At 54.3% G+C, this 16,896-nt stretch overlaps 4 protein-coding genes across 4 annotated transcripts; all 4 read right to left on the bottom strand.

Moving 5' to 3' along the window:
* Positions 1-58: 58 nt before the first annotated feature.
* Positions 59-459, bottom strand: PG986_008180 (uncharacterized protein; the record flags this gene model as incomplete). Its single annotated transcript, XM_066844402.1, has 2 exons — positions 59-106; positions 295-459. 2 exons carry the CDS (start codon positions 457-459, stop codon positions 59-61), a joined length of 213 nt encoding a protein of 70 aa, XP_066700514.1.
* Positions 460-4,715: 4,256 nt separating this feature from the next.
* Positions 4,716-6,033, bottom strand: PG986_008179 (uncharacterized protein; the record flags this gene model as incomplete). The annotated part of the gene is made up of 3 exons (XM_066844401.1): positions 4,716-5,390; positions 5,479-5,608; positions 5,747-6,033. 3 exons carry the CDS (start codon positions 6,031-6,033, stop codon positions 4,716-4,718), a joined length of 1,092 nt encoding a protein of 363 aa, XP_066700513.1.
* Positions 6,034-7,328: 1,295 nt separating this feature from the next.
* PG986_008178 (uncharacterized protein) lies at positions 7,329-9,531 on the bottom strand (the record flags this gene model as incomplete). Its single annotated transcript, XM_066844400.1, has 2 exons — positions 7,329-8,320; positions 8,376-9,531. 2 exons carry the CDS (start codon positions 9,529-9,531, stop codon positions 7,329-7,331), a joined length of 2,148 nt encoding a protein of 715 aa, XP_066700512.1.
* Positions 9,532-14,241: 4,710 nt separating this feature from the next.
* Positions 14,242-15,488, bottom strand: PG986_008177 (Alternative oxidase; the record flags this gene model as incomplete). Its single annotated transcript, XM_066844399.1, has 3 exons — positions 14,242-14,671; positions 14,733-15,278; positions 15,340-15,488. The coding sequence occupies 3 exons, from the start codon at positions 15,486-15,488 to the stop codon at positions 14,242-14,244; spliced, it is 1,125 nt and encodes a 374-aa protein (XP_066700511.1).
* Between the last annotated feature and the right edge of the window lie 1,408 nt (positions 15,489-16,896).

Here is a 16,896-nt window from a genome sequence, read left to right as displayed (position 1 = left end):
TGCGCCGAAAGCCGAGATCGTTTAGGGTTGGCGTTGGGAACGATTAATGGCTTAAAGATTACATGCTGTCGTAGTGGTGGTGAGGGGTTCTCCTGCTCCCGAAGCGCTACATTAGTCTCTGGGCTTACATAAATATACTTGGACCAACATTTCCCAATTGAGCACAATACCCATCTCGTCGCCCCAAATTTGGGGCGAAGAAATAACTTTGGCGCCGGTTGTTTGAGAGCTTCGCCAAAGCACACCTTGAGAACCGGCGCCGTGATTCGAAGAGGGCCTGGGTGGATAACATACCGCGTTCTTCTTCTCGAGTTGCCATGCTCTGGCAATGAGGTTCAATCGAACCTGGATATCCAGATCATCCCACAGAGTCGAAGTCGTCGAAGGCAGGGTCGTTGGCGAGCCTGATGGGCTTTCTATCCAGCTTCCGCAGGCAGTCGCAAGCTCGGGGGTAGCCATTCTGGCGGATGAAGCTCGACTGGTAGTGAAGGGGTGAATGAACCATTGGCCGCGGCAAGTCTTGGACAGACGCCGAAGTCGAGTCCGTGGAGTCGATCGTGGGCAACTCGATATACCGATATGGCGACAGACCGAGACGAAGAACCTATTATTGTCGACTCTTCCACTTCTCTCCCGGGTTCCCTAACCAATTAATTCTCGCAATGCGCAAAGGGACCTGTCTGTACTAGTACAGAATTGCCCGTCTCACAACCACCTTTGCTGTGTTTTTTCCCTTTCCCTTCGTGGTGTCTTCTCTCCGTACGTCCTCTCTCTTCCTATTGGGTCGTGGCGGAGATGCAATGAAGCAGGCGAATGGCTAGCTGGAAGTGAGCCGGTTGCTAGGCCAGTACTACGCGCGGGGCGGGCGCAGATCAAATCATTGAAAAGAGACGCGGCGATGTCGACTTTAGCAGAGTCGAACCACCTCTCATTGCTCAATCAGTCAGTCAGTCGTCTCGCGTATGCAACGGGGGCATAAACACCAGATTCATGGGGAGAAAGGGTAGTCTATTGGTCTTATGTAGGAGTATGGGACTTGTCTGCAGGGTCATGCACAATGACCGTAGCCGTGTGAATGGTCAGAAGGTCAGGGAACGAAACACACAGGCCCGGGAGAGGGTGTGCGTAGATAGCAAATTGGGGTGGCGGAAGGTCGATCGCCCGCCTGATTGGCCGCGCCCCCTTGGCGGCACTCCAACCCACTGCCACCCACAATTAACACTGCTCGCACTCCTCCCCCTCCCTCTGGGCCTCTGCCACTGACTAACTTATTCGCCGAAGTACCGGCCCCCCTCCAAACCCTCCAAAGCTCCCGAGCTCCCAAGCATGTACGTACTGTGGTGCATGCAACATGCAACTGCAACTGCACTTGCGCCTGATATATCAAGTCCGTCCGTCGAGAACGGAGGGGCCTCTGGAGCTCTGCTCCCCTCTGCTCCCTCTCCTCGGCCCGGCTTACGATCGAAGTTGTTGACTGCCTCAGTCGAGCGAGAAAAGGAAGGCGAGTCTAGCGCGCAGATGGTACGGGAAGTAGCACCCTGGCTAATAAAAATCGACCGACATCATAGGCAACCCGACCCCAGCAGCCCAACCACCTCGGAAATTCTTATGAGACACCTCGTTGAACCCCTCCTCTTTGTCCAAAAAGTTTCGTCGCTCAGGAACGGACTCGTTTTATTTTATTCCAACCATTTCTCATTTCGCTTCGTGTGAATACTACCCTTATCAACGGGTCCCTGCTCTCTCTCTCTGTTTGCCCTTATCCGACCGGCAGACAGAAACAGCAGATGTCTGGATACAGTACCGCGGGAATCTCCAGAAACAAACACGCCAACATTGCTGAGTATGGGAACAATCGCTCCAGATTTGTGTACGCAGGCACAGCTTTTAGGAGGGGTCGTCTAGTAAGTAAAGGCGCGCGTGCATTCGAGGATGCATAGTCGGTCCCCCCTCCATTCATCCAGACTGGCCTTGCGCGTGTCCTCATCCACGCGCAGCAAGCGGCTCCCCCACCAAATCGCCAGCTTGCTTGCCTGCTACTGGCACAATTGCATTGAGAGAGATGCTGCCCGGCTGCAATGCACTGCGCATCCAGTACGGCAAGTACACAAGTAGTAGCGATACATAACAGCTGGGCAGCGATGCGGCCTGCAAGCTTGTACTGTATCTTGTCCGCTCCCAACCGATTTTCTGGATCGATGCCTGTCCACGTTGTTCGATACCCCATCCAACGGTGGAGAGGATCGAGGCACCAAGAGCGTCTACTTGTATTGTACCTGGGCCCATTGGCATATCATAGCCCTCAATTCCAAGGTTGTAATTCCAGGTACAGTAATACCTTTGAACTGTCTGCCGAGCTGCAGTGGATGGACGGGTAAATTCTTCGCTCGCGCTGCATCGGTAACTGATGCGAGTTGTCTGTCTATCGACACTCCTCTCTGCCCGAGACGTCTTGGTCTTGGTGGTGGCCAGTGGTTAGCCGGTAGGCAGGCAGGTAGGGGCAGATCTCTGATGCGCCTTCGCACCCATTTGGCCGAAATAGGCATCGTCGCATCTACACCGCTTCCAACCAGCTGCAGGACGAGGCTCGGAGCGACTCGACGAACTTCAGCCCAAACAACAGCCGACTACGAAAAAGTGGACGCTGATTTGTACACGACCAAGCATCGAGAACCAGTGGAAAATTTCAAATGCGAAACGAGACAAATGCAGCTCGCGCAGCCAGAATGAAGACGCGTCGAGGCCATTCCATCCGTTTTTACGTATCACTCCTCCTGGCCCCTCCCGTCCTTCTATTCTGGTCTGAATGGGGGGCGGATCCTCAGCTCGGTCTCCAACAGGTTGGGGTCCTCTTCGGTTGTCACACATGATAATTGACAATAAATAACACCAACAGCAACACCAACAGTGCATCGATCTTTTCAAGCCTTGCCGACTGTCAGGTCCAGGTGGCAACCTATTCCGTCCGTCTTGTTCGACTTCGGCATAGATCCCGCTCAATATGCAATGGCCTGCCGACTCCCCCAAAACGAGGCTGTTCTATCTCGGACACGAAGTGCGCTACAGTACGGGCATGCCTTCTCGCAGACCGCAAGTTGAAATGGACGAATGGGCTCGTAAAAGGCCCTTATTCCTCACGCATGATACGATGCAAGTTGATATGGCGATGCCATTAGCATGACGTTTAGCATGGTGTCGTCCATTCATACCCAACAGACACCACTCCAACTGTGTCGGGTTGCGTGTAAGTGGGCATGTGCATAGGCCTGAATGACGAGGCTGCACGCCGATTCGGACGGCGCAATTTTCCTATGACCAATTGAGATGAACCGGTGAGACGAAGCGAACGGGAACTACGCAAACTGCCCTACATAATCTCCGCCATCGTGCCGGGATGGCCGTGGAACAAGTAAGTAGCAAACAACGGGAAAGACGCAGTTTCTCTTTTCTTCTTCTCTGCGTGCATTGGAAGTGCTCGTGCTCCGTTGTTGCTGGGACCGTCTGATGGAACAAGCTTCAGGTAAGGGAGAAGAAAAAAAAGACGACTGACGCACAGGTCCCTCCGCACTACCCCAGCCAGCCCGCCACTGTGGGCGAAGGTGACACATGCGCGAGGGTAGATGGAAGAAGATACAACACAGATCGTCATCTCATCAAATGCAGCAGATGAGCAAGCGGCTGAGCCGCCGCAGAGGCACTCTATTCAGCTGACTGACTTACTAGGTGCCTTTCTGAGGTCGTATTGCTAACAGACAAGCTATGGCTATGTTACGGCAGCGTCTGCTTGCTCGCTCGCTCAGTCTTTTTTTACTTATTCTGACAAAAGCTTGTATGACGAGCCCAGGCGCCCCCAGAAGCTCGAACCAGCGGGGATAAACCCCGTCAGATGGTCAGCGCGCCCCCTGCCCCCGGGGCTGTGGCAGCCTGCCTGTCAGCCCAGCATCAACGGGTCACCCTAACGGGCCCTAAGCTTTAGCGGGACGAGGGCTGTTTGTTGACAGGTGTGTGTGGTGTGTGTCCCGATCTAGAGCTGACCGTAACCAGGGGCAAGAGTATCGGGATGATGATGCACGTCAACCTAGACCTGCCGGACTGTTCGACTATCCCACGTGTCCTATATTGGGCATGAAGTAGAGCATCCCGGCCGCAGCTTCGGACAGTTCATCTCACCTAAGCAGCGCGACTTACTGAGACTGTCCTAGCGATCTGCCGTTTGTGGGTGATTGCGTGTAGGCTGGTGGGCGACGCTCGAAGCCCCCTGAAAGAGGGCTGACAGATCGGCAGCCGCAGCTACGCCTTATGCTAGGGCTGTCCGGCGCATTCCGCGTGCTTTGTAAATGGCAGGTATTGCAGAGAACTATGGGCGCAGCGCGGCTACCAGTTTGGGAATTGCACATCATCTTTGAATTGACAGCTAAGCGGATAGACAAACAGTCTGGTGGTTTCTAGCTGGCGACATCAGAACACCATACATTCGTGAACCGCCGCGAGCACTATGAATGTACCAGATCAGCGAGCGGACAATAATCGTTATGGTGCCCTTTTGTGTACGGGAAAACAGCTCCAACGATCTCTATCATTACGAGGCAAAGCAAACGAGTTATGAATAGTCCATGCTTGGGATCGTACAGTAGTAGTATGGTTTCTTCATACGAAGTAGACTAAATGCAGCGGCCAAAATCGCCAAGCTCCTTTCTCGCCTGCACGCTCATCTCTCAGAGCGTATACACCAGCTTAGTCCCACTAACCTTCCCAGCCCTAAGCTCGTCCAACCCAAAGAGCACGCCCTCGAGCCCGCCCTTCCCGCCACGGTTGACATCGGGCACGACCGGCTTGACGTCGCCGCTCGCGAGGAGACCCCGCGCCAGCTCCCAAAATTCCTTGGCGAACGCGTACTCCGCCGGGTCGGCGGGTGTCTCCTTCTCGCCCTTGACGAACCGCTCCCCGAACGCGGAGTACATGAGCGTCTCGCGCGGCCCCCGCACCGCGGCATTGACCCGGTCCAGCACCGCGCGCTCGACGGGCACGATGGTGCCGTACGTCGGCCGGTCGCGCTCAGCGTCGGTCGAGAGCGCGGCGGCGCAGGTCTCGGCGCCAAGGCCCGTGCAGTCCCAGGCCAGCGGCAGGGAGCCGCTCGTCGCGCGCCGGATGTCGGCGGCGCAGGAGTCGGGGCCGGCGTTGTGGTCGAAGGTCCAGCGCGCGCCGAGGGAGCGGAGGAGGTCGAAGTTGTGCGGCGAGCTGGTCGCGAGGACGGAGAGGCCCGAGAGGCGGGCGAATTGGATGCCTAGGAGGCCGGTTGCGGTGCTGCCGCCGTAGATGAGGATGCGCTGCTTGACGAGGAAGGAGGCTGGGGGGAGGGGGAGCTGGAGGGAGCGGTAGAGGCCTTGGCCCTGTATAAGTAGGTTTCGGGTGTAAGCAGGCAGGGGCAGTAGTAATCGCAGGGACGGAGGGGATCAAGAAGGAGTGGAGGATACATACGACGGTGCAGATGGATATCCCGAGCGTGGCGGCTTCTTCGTCGCTGAGGTTATCCGGGATCTTGATCTGGAGATCGCCCTTGGCCACGATGTACTCGGCGAAGGCACCGTTCTCGGGCTCTGTAGCATCGCTGCATGCCGCAAGTTAGCATCCCCTTTTGTCATTTTCCCTGTCCGACTCTCCTCCTCCGGAACCTGCATAGCCCCTAAACGTCACATGGCACAAATGGAAACAGTGGGAAGGCCATCAAAACCGACAGACAAGTCACCAACTCACCATCCATGCACCACCCCCGCAATCCGATCCCCCCTCTTGAGCCCCCTTCATCACCCCGGGCCCGACCTCCTCGACGACGCCCGCATAATCGCAGCCGACGCGGGCGCCCGGCGGCGCGAGGCCGAAGTCGATGTGCTTCCAGTCCGTCGGGTTGAGGCCGACGGCGTTGACCTTGACGAGGACGTACTCGTCGCGGAGGCGCGGCATGGCGACGTCCCGGACCTCGGCTTTGCCCTTGTCGGCGACCACGAGGGCCTTGGTGGTGGTGGGGGTGGACATGAGGTTGGACTGGACTAGGTAGGTAGAGTCTAGAGTAAATGGGTTATACTCAGTAGCTGGAGATGGAGGAATGCGGTGCTGTTCTTTCTGTTATTATCACTGCGTTATTGGTGGTGGTGAAGAGAGGTGGGGATGATACGAAGCTATGGATGGATGGATGGATGGTGGTGCTATAGCACACTCACTTTAGATACGTACGTAGTTACGATGAATTATTCGTTGTTGTATATCCTAGAGCTGAAGTTCTCCAGTTTGATGGTTCGGTCTCCAACGCTACCAAAAAGAAAAAAAAAGAAAAAGAAAAGAAAAAAAAACACGAAAGAGTGAATAAAATTAAGCAAGGGACATGGGCATAGGAAGTTCGCTTGCTGTTACGCGCATGATGCCTTGTGATAAGACAACCTTCCCGATTTAGCAAGTACTTAACAATAAGTAGAAGTATATGATAATTCGAGATCCATGTATCATTGATGAGCTAATGGGCCGAACCGGGGGCTCCGCCTTTACTATGCCTTACATGGATTCTGGAATGGATTCAAGGCAACCATACGTGAGACGGCCGGTGGTGGGCGTATTCAGAATGTCACGTTCGAGTATACTGCAAATCGTAGTAAGTAGCAGGGCACGACTGCATCGAGTATCCGAGGCATGTCTCACTAGGAATATATTCAATTAATACCGTCTGTATAAACCACCATGTGGCCAAAGTCCCCTTACCTAACCCGAAATGTGGGATCAGATTGATCTGATGCAAGACCCCGCGTTGGATCGTTCATTCCCAGATATCTAACCCCGCCATCACTTCTTCATCGAAAGAGTATTATCGCATGTGCTTGCGCTTGTGCCCCCTTCTACAGATAACAAGGCCAGGAAGACGAGCGGACGGGCTTACATGAAGGCGCGGAGAAAACATTGCTAATAATGGATATTCCGAAAATCAGAGAAAAACAGAGCAACTCCGTGTTGGTATCTAAAATAATGCCGTCTAGTCATATCGTGATCTGAACAGAATCAAGAGAAAAAGAACAAAAAAAAAAAAAAAAAAAGAGGCCACCTCCACCCACACGACAAAAGCCCCGTCGAGTAAATATTCTCAGCCGTTGAAGAGTAATAGATCATTTCCAAAATCGCTGTCCATGTCGTCAATCCACGCTCTTGGAAAGCAAGAATTCACAAGCCCGCAGATCTTGTTTGCTCCCCCAAACCCGGTATAAAACCCAAGATATAACAAAAAAATGATGAAACCACAAAAACCCAAGAATGAAGGAAGGTCAAGCAACCAACCCCCCTTTTTTCTACCGACCGCCAAAGTCGCTCACATACCCTATCTCGCCAAAGTTTTGCTGCATGCCGCCCTCGCCGAATCCCGTCCCTGGACCGCTCACGTAGCCGTTGTCTTCTCCTTCATCGTAGTCCGACGCGTCGAAGCTAGAACGCCCACTAAGCTCATCTTCCACCCCACCAACATCTTGGGTTTGCCAGTTCATCTGAGCCAGTGCAGGATACTGTGCTAGCAAAGAGGCTGGCAAAGCAAAGCCACTGGGGTCCATGGGTGGTGGGTATGCGTTGGGATCCATCATGGCTTGCTGCGCTGCCATGTTCTGTGCCATGTTGTGCATCCGCTGCTCCTGCCACACTCGTTGACGCTCAAGCATCTCCTCGTCGAGGAGGGGCTTGATGCATATCCGGCCAGCTTCTGACCGGAAATGCCGGCCCAAAGCATCGGCACGCGCGAAGCGTCGGCCGCAACCCCATTGCCCGCCGGCCTTGAGGTCACCTTTGCAGACGAACTTCTTCTCTCCGGAATGAAGGCCTTCGTGACGCTTCCTATCATGCTGTCTTGCAAAGGCCTTCCCGCACACCGTGCAAACAAACGGTCTTTCGTCGGTGTGAGTACGCAGATGCGATCGCAGATTGTATGCGCGCGTAAACCGCTTGGGGCAAAGGGTGCATTGGAAGGTAGCCGGGTGCTTTTGGACGCGCTTGGAGTTGCCACTCTCTTGTGTAGCCTGGTACTCGGGGTCTGCGAGCCGCAGAGCAATGACGTTGTTGGGAACCGCTGACATCGACTGCCGCCTTCTAGATGCAGCACTCGCACTGCCTGAGCGGTCACTGGGTGATAGCGAAGGTGAAATAGACCGTGAGGACTCGGATCCTGAGCGGCTGCGCGAGACCAGGTCAGCCCCCAGGTGGTTGGACATGCTCCCTGGCGTGCCTGTTCGAGATATGCCAGGACCACCGCTGTTATATGGGTCAGTAACCGCTCGTTGACGACCCCGGGCTCGACCTGCACTTGTGTTAGTCATCGCGAGTTCAAATAGGAGGCGAAGAGTACAACATACCTCGGTCAGGGGGTGTAAGTGACGTCTGGTCCATGGTTTGTTTGGGCATCTCGCCGCCCTGCCTGGCATTGGGCGCAAAGTCAATGTTGATGGCAGGAGGCTGCATCTGACCACTCATGCCAACATCGGCAGGAAGTGAGGGGAAGGCTTCCGGATAGCTAATCGTCGGCGCGCTCACGTATCCCTGCGACTGACCGCCCAGTGCGTAGTTGCGGTTGTGTTGGCCCATGTCTGGCATCTGCTGCGGAGGGATGCGCGGGGACATGGCAGGGCTGTGTGATGGGCTCCGGCCCTGCGCCATGTGGTGGGGATCAGAGATGGTGAAGTTGCCCAGCCCGGCGCTCACGCCGTCGTAGAACCCGTCCTGTGCCCGCTGCATTGGGGAGTGGCCGTGTTCGGAGTGGGCGTTATCGAAGCTGTCCTGTGCAATCAGGGCGGGCGAGTGCTGTGCCGAGGAGACGTCCGAGTACTCGGAGGGGGAGCGACGGTGCCCTTGGAATTGCGCAGCAGACCAATCGACCTGGTTTCCTAGGAGCGCAGCTTCGGGGCCAAGGGAGGCGTTCCTCGAGTGCTGGCCAGGAGAGGGCGAGGCGAAGTGGTGCTGGTTGAAGGCCGGCGACTGGTGTGCGGAACCAGGTTGGTGGGGGTCGGGCTTGAGATGGTGAGGAGGCGTAGGAGAGTGATGGAGCTGGGGCGAGGTCATGTTGTTGATATCTGGGGTTCCAGAGGGCGCGCTACCACCGAATAGGGGACTGTTGAACTGGTCGCCCTGGGTGGTGGGTGGGAAGAGGGAGAAGTCTCCGCCTCCGTTGAAGTCGGGAGTAAGCAGGTTCTGGTTGAAGCCGGCCTGGGACTGGGTAGGGAAGGTCGTGTCGAAGGATGTGTCAGCCAAGCCCTGCGTCGGATCGAGGAACTGATTTCCTGCGGCAGTGGTGTTGTAGTTGTTGAAGTCGGCGGGAGCGAACTGCGGTTGCTGCTGGATGTTTGTCGCGGTGGAGTTGTCGAGGCCAAGTCCGAGACCGATGGTGGCATCGGAAGACGGGTAGGGATGAGGCGAAGGAGAATGACTATTTCTTATATGAGGCTGCTGCTGGTGGCCGGCAGATGGGGACCGGCCACGAGCCGCATGGGCAGCTTGTGCAGCTTGTTGATCCATGGCGGCGCGATGTTTCTAAGAACGGAAGCAGACGTTGTGTCGCGAGGCAGAATCGCCAGTCAGCCTTTCAGGCACGCTGGCACCGTGGCGATGCAACGGGCACAGCCCCGAAAGTGCGCGATCCCTCTAGCGTGAGACGAGCGCTGGGATTGGCCCTTGGAAGGAGAATGCGCCTGGGGACCTGGGGGGAGGGGGGTTAGGAAGCAGACGAATGGGTTGCTGTAGAGTTACGTATGCGAGACGTTGCGCGTAGGTTGTAGACTGGCCGGTCGCTGTCTCAAGTCATGTTATGCGATGAAAAGTCGCAATTGGGGGAAAGGGGGGGAGAGAGGAAGACAGCTCGTCTCATCACACTTTCGGGACTTCTAAAGTAGGTAGGGTGTGTGTGTGTGTGTGTGTGAGTGTGATGAGGGAGGATAACCCCCCAAACCCATCAGCCCAAGAGCAGGTACCTAGTGGGCGAGAGAGTGGGAGACTGGGAGTGGTGCGCCCAGTCCTAGTCCTAGCTTAGTGCCTGTTTCCAAGTGCCCAATCCACCAGAAGCGACCCCCAGTAGGGGTTGTGCACTCCACTGAAGTACCTGCACCACCGCCCGTCGCTGCGTGTCTACATCGCAGCGCCAGACGGCTTGTCAAGGGTTTTGCGCCTTGGCACGATGCAGTGGACTTTTCAGGGTGATCCAAACTCGTCTCGTCTTCTCCATAACCGTCTTGTTCACCCCCTCGGAAAACCGAGCGAGAGCGGCTGTCTTGCCCGGGGATACGACAAGGTGATTGATTCTCTACTGACAGTACCTACGTGCAACCCAGCACACCAAGGAGGTAAGGAAGAAGACCCCGGCGGAACATGACGTGGGGATACGATGGTATGGACTGGGTCCTTGACTTGCTTGCAGGGTGAAGTGAAGAAAGTCAAGCGTCTTTGACGTGTTCGGTCGCAGGCGCGCCATCAGATTCGTCGAGGGGGGGTTTCTGCACAGCCTGCTTGCCTACTTCGGTTGAACACCCAACTTGATACGCGCGGTACACCGGATACAGTCGAGTACAGCAAAAGCAGGTCGGTACTCCTCCATCAATTGCAGTCAAGTCCTAGGTTAGGTAGGTAGGCAGCACCTATTCTGGCCAGCTAGCACACACCTAATCAGGCCCTCGTATGATAGCAGGTGCGCATGTACCTATTGGCCGGTTCACGATGCTGTAGCCCAGGATACTGTCCAGGGCCGAGCCAGCGACTGCCAGAGAGGGGGTTGGCCCACCAGCGCTAAGCCAGAAGGACCAGCAAGTCGTTGTTAGATTGACCTCGGGCGGGTCTCTGCTGTCTAATGTTAGAAACCGGCCGACCTGATCTTCTTTTTTTCCTAACCCCCTCCATGTAAGCCTGACACCTAAGGCAGATGCCCGAACCTGAATGGCTGCAGAACGCTCATCAATGGACCCTCCCGGTTGGCCGGACTTGGTCGACGGTGAGAGTGAGTTACATATTGCTCGGAAAGTCAAAGTCAAAAGCAAATGACAGGTTACCTGTGTGTCTTTCACATATGATACAGCTATGCAGCTTCGGAGCATGTGAAGTTATGTTTGGTTGGTAGTAGTTTGGACAAGTGTAACACCGGATGGCTCAAGTATACGACCATGGCTTGGATTACAGGAGGGAGTGAGATGGACTCAGGACTGTTGTTGCCAAAGACCAATTTGCCCGTCAAGCAGCACCCCTGATCACCGTACGTACATTACTGCCAGCACACCTATTAGATACAGAGAGCAGATCTATTGGCCACAATATGGTATGCATTTGGGTCGTAGACAAGCCTTTGGCTAATCACGACAGGTCATTAATTATACCAATCGTCGCCTACATCACACGCATTTATGTCAGACGGCTAATACCGGCCACGCACAAGAGTAAGATGAAAACTGGGGTAATTGACGGCCGTGAGGAGACGCCAGTCACTCTCCCCAAGCATCGCCAGTAGCGAAAATGAAGAATGCGGTACCGGACTGGACCGTATTCTGCACCGTACTCGCAATATGTATGACAACAACCAGGATTTCCCACGATCTGCTTCCAGTCGGAAACGATAAAGTTGGCTGCCTACCAGTCGGCCGTGGAGTCGCGGGCGCTTGCTCCCGAGTACCTGCCGCTACAGTCGACTACACCCGAGGCAGGTACCTGTAGCATTTGGAATTGAGGCGCTAAACCCTACCGTAATGCGTCCAGCACATGCACACGCACACACACACGCTTGCTTCCGCTAATGCTTCCGCTCTATTTTCTGCCCGCCACGACTCGCACACAGGTCCCTTTGGGCGTTGGCAGGTGTCAGGGTCGAGTCCCCTCTCAACGGAGATCTAACCGAAGGGGTACCCTACTGGTCCATCTGCATTAGGTATCTAGCGCACAAACCCGACTATCGTCACTTCCTTCGTTCGTCCCTCTTGACGCCCGACACCAGAATCCACTGATCCAGACCCTGGAAGGCAGAGAAGAGATAGAGGGAAACTGTCACAGCGCTTGGTCGCCAAGATTCGGGACTGTGTACGGTCCTATCTCGATACGTGCGAATGAGACGAGCTTGAGACGATCGAGATCGGCTCGCGTCGTAGAAGTACAAGTTTCGACGTGACATTTTGGCCCAGTCAGTCGAGGCCGGTTCCCCCATGGCCGCCGCGGTATCCTCCCCGTATCACGCCCTTCTAGAAGAAAGTCTGTCTCTTTAGTCTGAGAGAGGGGTGAGGGGAAGTCGTCAAACATGGGCAGAGAAAAAGAAAAGAAAAGAGTAGGATCGCGCGCATTGGCGGCATAACCTACAACTTGCGCGAGACTCCGGAAAGGATGCGACTCAGCTTTCGCAGATCACCCACGACTTCGGAGTTTTAATCGCACCCAAGATGTTACAATGTCACCAGCTGCTTGCCAGCCTGTAAGAGTCGAGTATATGCACTGTGTGAGCCCATAGTAAGTACTGTTATCGGCCGGGGTGGGATATATCGTTTTCATAGACTGGGTTCTATACGCTGTGATCGGATCAACTTGCTGCATCTACCCTGCACAGATATCACTGAATAAGAAGTCCAGACCGTGAACAATGGGGACTGACGATAGTACGATCGATGCATAACATACCACGCGCGCGCACACACACACAAAATGAAATCGAGTTTTATCTCCATTTCGGGGCGTCCCTATCTGCGAGAGCTTGACAAATCTTTGGTTTGCCTGGATCCTTGAAACGTCGGGTCCTTTGAAACCCACCAGTTCTCTTTGGGTCGGCACCCAGCACCTCAGCAGGCCCGCAGTGTCAGGCCGTCCGCCAGGCCAGACCCCTAGCTACATCGATGAGCCGAACCGTTAGGTCGCCTACATATGTATCCTATCCCAAGGACATTTCCCACCGGAGCAATCCAGCAAGCAAGGGAGCAAGGGATGGGGATGGGGATGGACAAGAGGCTCGTCAGGCACAACGTATGTACGCTCGACTCGTGCATCTAGCGCATCCGAAACGCGTACAGGGCCTCGGCGGAGTGTCCACGATGACAGAAACTTGCTCTTTCGAGGCAGCTGTGGTGACATGCAGTGACTGATTGGCTGTCTTGGGCGTGGCCCGTGGGTTAGAGGAGCTGGGGGGAGAGAGAGATACCGACGTTCCTTCTGCCCCTCGCACCAGATACCAGACACACACGGACTCACAGACAGCAAAATGAATATCCACGATGTCTTTCTTTCTTCTATCTGATACACGTCATCCACTCACTGACATACGCAAGCATAAGATGCCACCCATCTGCAAAAGCAGGTTGTGTAGCAAATAGAGAGACTATACCACGCAGAGAAGATATCAGTACTACTATAGCCCGGAAGTATCGTACTATTCGATCAATGGTGGTTTCGATTCCCTTCTCGGAGCCCGGCGAGCCGGATTGGTGTGTGGGGATGGGATTTCGTAACCATTGCAACAGTGTGCGTTAGCACAGCCCCCCTCTAATTGAAAGGCAACGTAAGAACAACAGCGAACATCAGCGCGTTTATTTTACGTGGGGTATTGTGGCTGTCGGCGGCTGTGAAAGTAAAGGCTAAAATGCCTATTTTTGGATCTCCACCCCTACCTACATGAACTAACCTGTCAACACCACCTTGACAAGCGCGGCCGGCATGATGAGCCACGATCTTCGTGGCACCATGAAGTCATCTCATTCATACGCTCCCCTTCCAACTAACGTTCAAGCGCTCGATCTGCGTAGGGGTAGGTTATCTTTAGGCGAACTTGTGGACAAAAAAAATGTTTCCTCGAGTCATACCGCATTACGGCATTGCGGGCGGAGTCAATGGGCTCGGCGACGATCGCCTTCTCAAATCACGCATTCTTCTCTCTCCCTTGGCTTGACTGACGGAACTAGGTCCGGTCATGCATATACTATTCTAGGAATAACTCTTGCGAGGATCAAAATATCTCGGTCTATCTATTTGTCTCCCGGAGGGCGCCTGGGAATCCCGCAAAGCCCGCCAACCAAGAAAAACAATCACGCCAGAGTTGAGAGGTATCTAGGGATACGGCCCAAACGCCCAAAAACGCCATGCAAAATTAACCACAACACCCTCGTATTCCAGAAATGCGAGACGACGGGAAGGAAAACCAACTCATTCCGGGGGTCTTTTCAGTTCAGCACCCAGCTGTCTCTCAACAGCTGATTACTGTTTTCCGCAGCCATCCCATCACATGACCTCGGCTCGCTCATATCCTTGCGGTCGGATGGCAGGCCGCGGTGGTGCCCGGCCGCTCTTGTACTCGCTGACGAACGGGTTCGGGTCATCCTTTTGGTTGAGGTTGCTGAGAGTGTGGTTGACGCCACGGTGACAGGCTTCGTCGGCCCGGATGTACATGATCAGGTCTCGCATCGAGCGCTTGCCCTCGGGCATCTGCCAGTACTTGACGGCAATCTCGGGGATCTTGAAGTTGGGGTCGGTCCACTTGGGCAGTTGGCCCTCGTCAATCTGCTTGATGCACATGGTGTAGGTATGGACGGCCTCTTCTTCCAGGTAGCCGACGAATCTGTGCGTGATCTTGGGCGATATAAGGTAGGACAGGAAAAGGGAGTTGAAGTAGACGCCCTGGGCTACGACGATGAACGATTTCATGAACCATCTAAGCCACTGTCAGCAAACGAAGAAACACTCCAGGTAGGAGATTATTAGGAAACTCTAACCCTGGTTCACACATCTTCATGAATGTCAACAGGTGCATCCGCTCGTTGTAGGATTCTTCCAGGAGCGTTTCGATCCACCCATTATCACGCTTGAGCCGCCGGATGCTGTGGAGGTGCCTCAGCATGCCGGCCACCATGCCGGGGACGCCGGCTATCGATTCGAGGAACAGGAAGCGGATCATCCACTGGGCCTCGGTCAGGGGCTTGAGCGCCGTTACGGCCGTCGTGGGGTTGGCCTTGTCGACCTTCTGCTCCTTCTGCATGCCGGTGCTGAAGTCCATGCCCCAGCGACAGAAGCGCATGAACTTCCAGGCCACCCACTCGCCCGTGGTCTGAGGGGGTCTGTGGTCAGGGACGACATCGAGCATCTCCTGTTCGGTGTATCCGTGATGAGGCCATGCTGGCAGTGTTTGGCGGATGTGCTCCGTCTCCTTGACGGGGAAGAAGTCGCGAAGTTTGCGGTCTGGGGTCGTGGAGAAGGCCCTCGAGTTACTTCGCTGTTGGATACATACTGTGGTGCCTCTCAGGCCGGCACTGTACCCAAGGCTGGAGTTGTGAAGAAGGGGAGCTATGGCCTTGGATAGCTGAAGAGCCTGGTTCGGCGTACAGAGCTTTGGTTGAACTCTTGCTGACAACATGAGGAACAAAGTAGAGTAGAGAGTTTGGGATGCTGTAGATGTAGGCTCTCAATAGGGCAATGAGGATGTTTATCAAGGTGAGTGATGTGTCTTTGTGTTGACTCTGGGTCGGGATCATGGTGGCAAACAAAGGATGTTGCCTGAGGTGCCCGGGGATTTATATTGTCTTACAAGAGAGCCCAAAGGCGTCCTTAGCTTGGTGGTCCATGACGAGATACGTACTGGACGAATCTGAATCGGCAAAGCCAATGCCCTGTGCCTTGTCAACCCGGACTGCTGACATTCAGGAATGGGTCTGGTGACTCGTAGAGTAAGAAAAAAAATGGAAGTTTGGGGAGAGTCGGACCGCTGCAATGTCTTAGCCTCACAAGCGCCAGGGGCAAGCAAACGCCGTAATACTGCTTCCGGGCACTCGGGTCAGCCGCAACTTTTATATTGGGTTCCCGCTCTCCCCGGCAACTGGATTCTACCCCTGATGCGAGTCATTCTGGACGTGCCGTCTCGCTCAATCCGACAACCACAAGTTATCTGCTTCAATTATCTTGGATATAAAAAAACCGCAAGTTGAAAGCATTTATTTCGAAAATACGAAGGAATAGTGGTGAGTCAGCCACGGGATTTGGAATCCGAGATTCTCGGGAGCTAACGGGGAGGACACGCCCAAGTGCTGGAATTGCCCACACAAAGGCCCCTTCCGGCCCATTTTCGTCGGCGAGCTGAGGCAACAAACTACTAGCTCCTGCCTGGTTATTGTCGCCAATTTCTCATGAAACCAAACACCGGTAGAGGTACTTTTCTTCTTCTTCTTTTTCTCTTCCTACCTCGCGGGTTTATTCCTCAAGGGAGTTGTCCAATTCCGAGGTCACACGGCCTTGATGATGACCCGACTGAAGCCACCTGCGTGGGGCTGACTGTGTCTCCTCTAATCCGATTCCTGCAATTGCCTCGCTCCTTGGGAGTCTAGGCCTCCATATAATAAGCACAGCTGGGTGCAGTGATCCATATGAATGATTGCATGCATTGCTGGCGGCGCAGGTAGTTGATAAAAATAAAAAGACTGTAAAAGGGCGTGTATCGAAGTACCCCTGAATTGTTCCTCTATTTCGACGATTGCTTACGGAGTACTAGTAAAAACAACGCTTTTAAAAAAAATTATCGAAATGCACTATTTTACTTAAATAGCCGTGACAAATTTCTTTTAAGATTTTTAAGTGTTCTTTAGGTGGTGTTATCGTTTCTGGAATAGCTTATATGCGTTCGCGGTCTTTTTATTTTTATCACCCACCTGCGGCGGTTGCTCTGTAAATTCTTACGCTATACCTAAAGTGAGCGCGTTATAAAGGTAGGACATGGACTTGGTGGATTCGGAGCTCTTCGGTGTCTTGTGCATAAAACGGAGTACGAAGAGGTGGCGGGTGAAAATGTCGGCATCAGTGAGGATGTCATCGCGCAAGAGGCTGTGTGGCGCGCTTGGCGGTCTAATCTGGCGGGCAACGCTGCCAACAGCATTCTCCTTGTGAAACCTA

Source organism: Apiospora aurea (assembly GCF_038362705.1).
Source record: "Apiospora aurea strain CBS 24483 chromosome Unknown utg000005l_segment0_segment0, whole genome shotgun sequence".
Classification (NCBI taxonomy): Eukaryota; Fungi; Ascomycota; class Sordariomycetes; order Amphisphaeriales; family Apiosporaceae; genus Apiospora; species Apiospora aurea.
The sequence above is the reverse complement of the archived record's forward strand: the minus strand, read 5'-3'. Positions and strand labels throughout refer to the sequence as shown.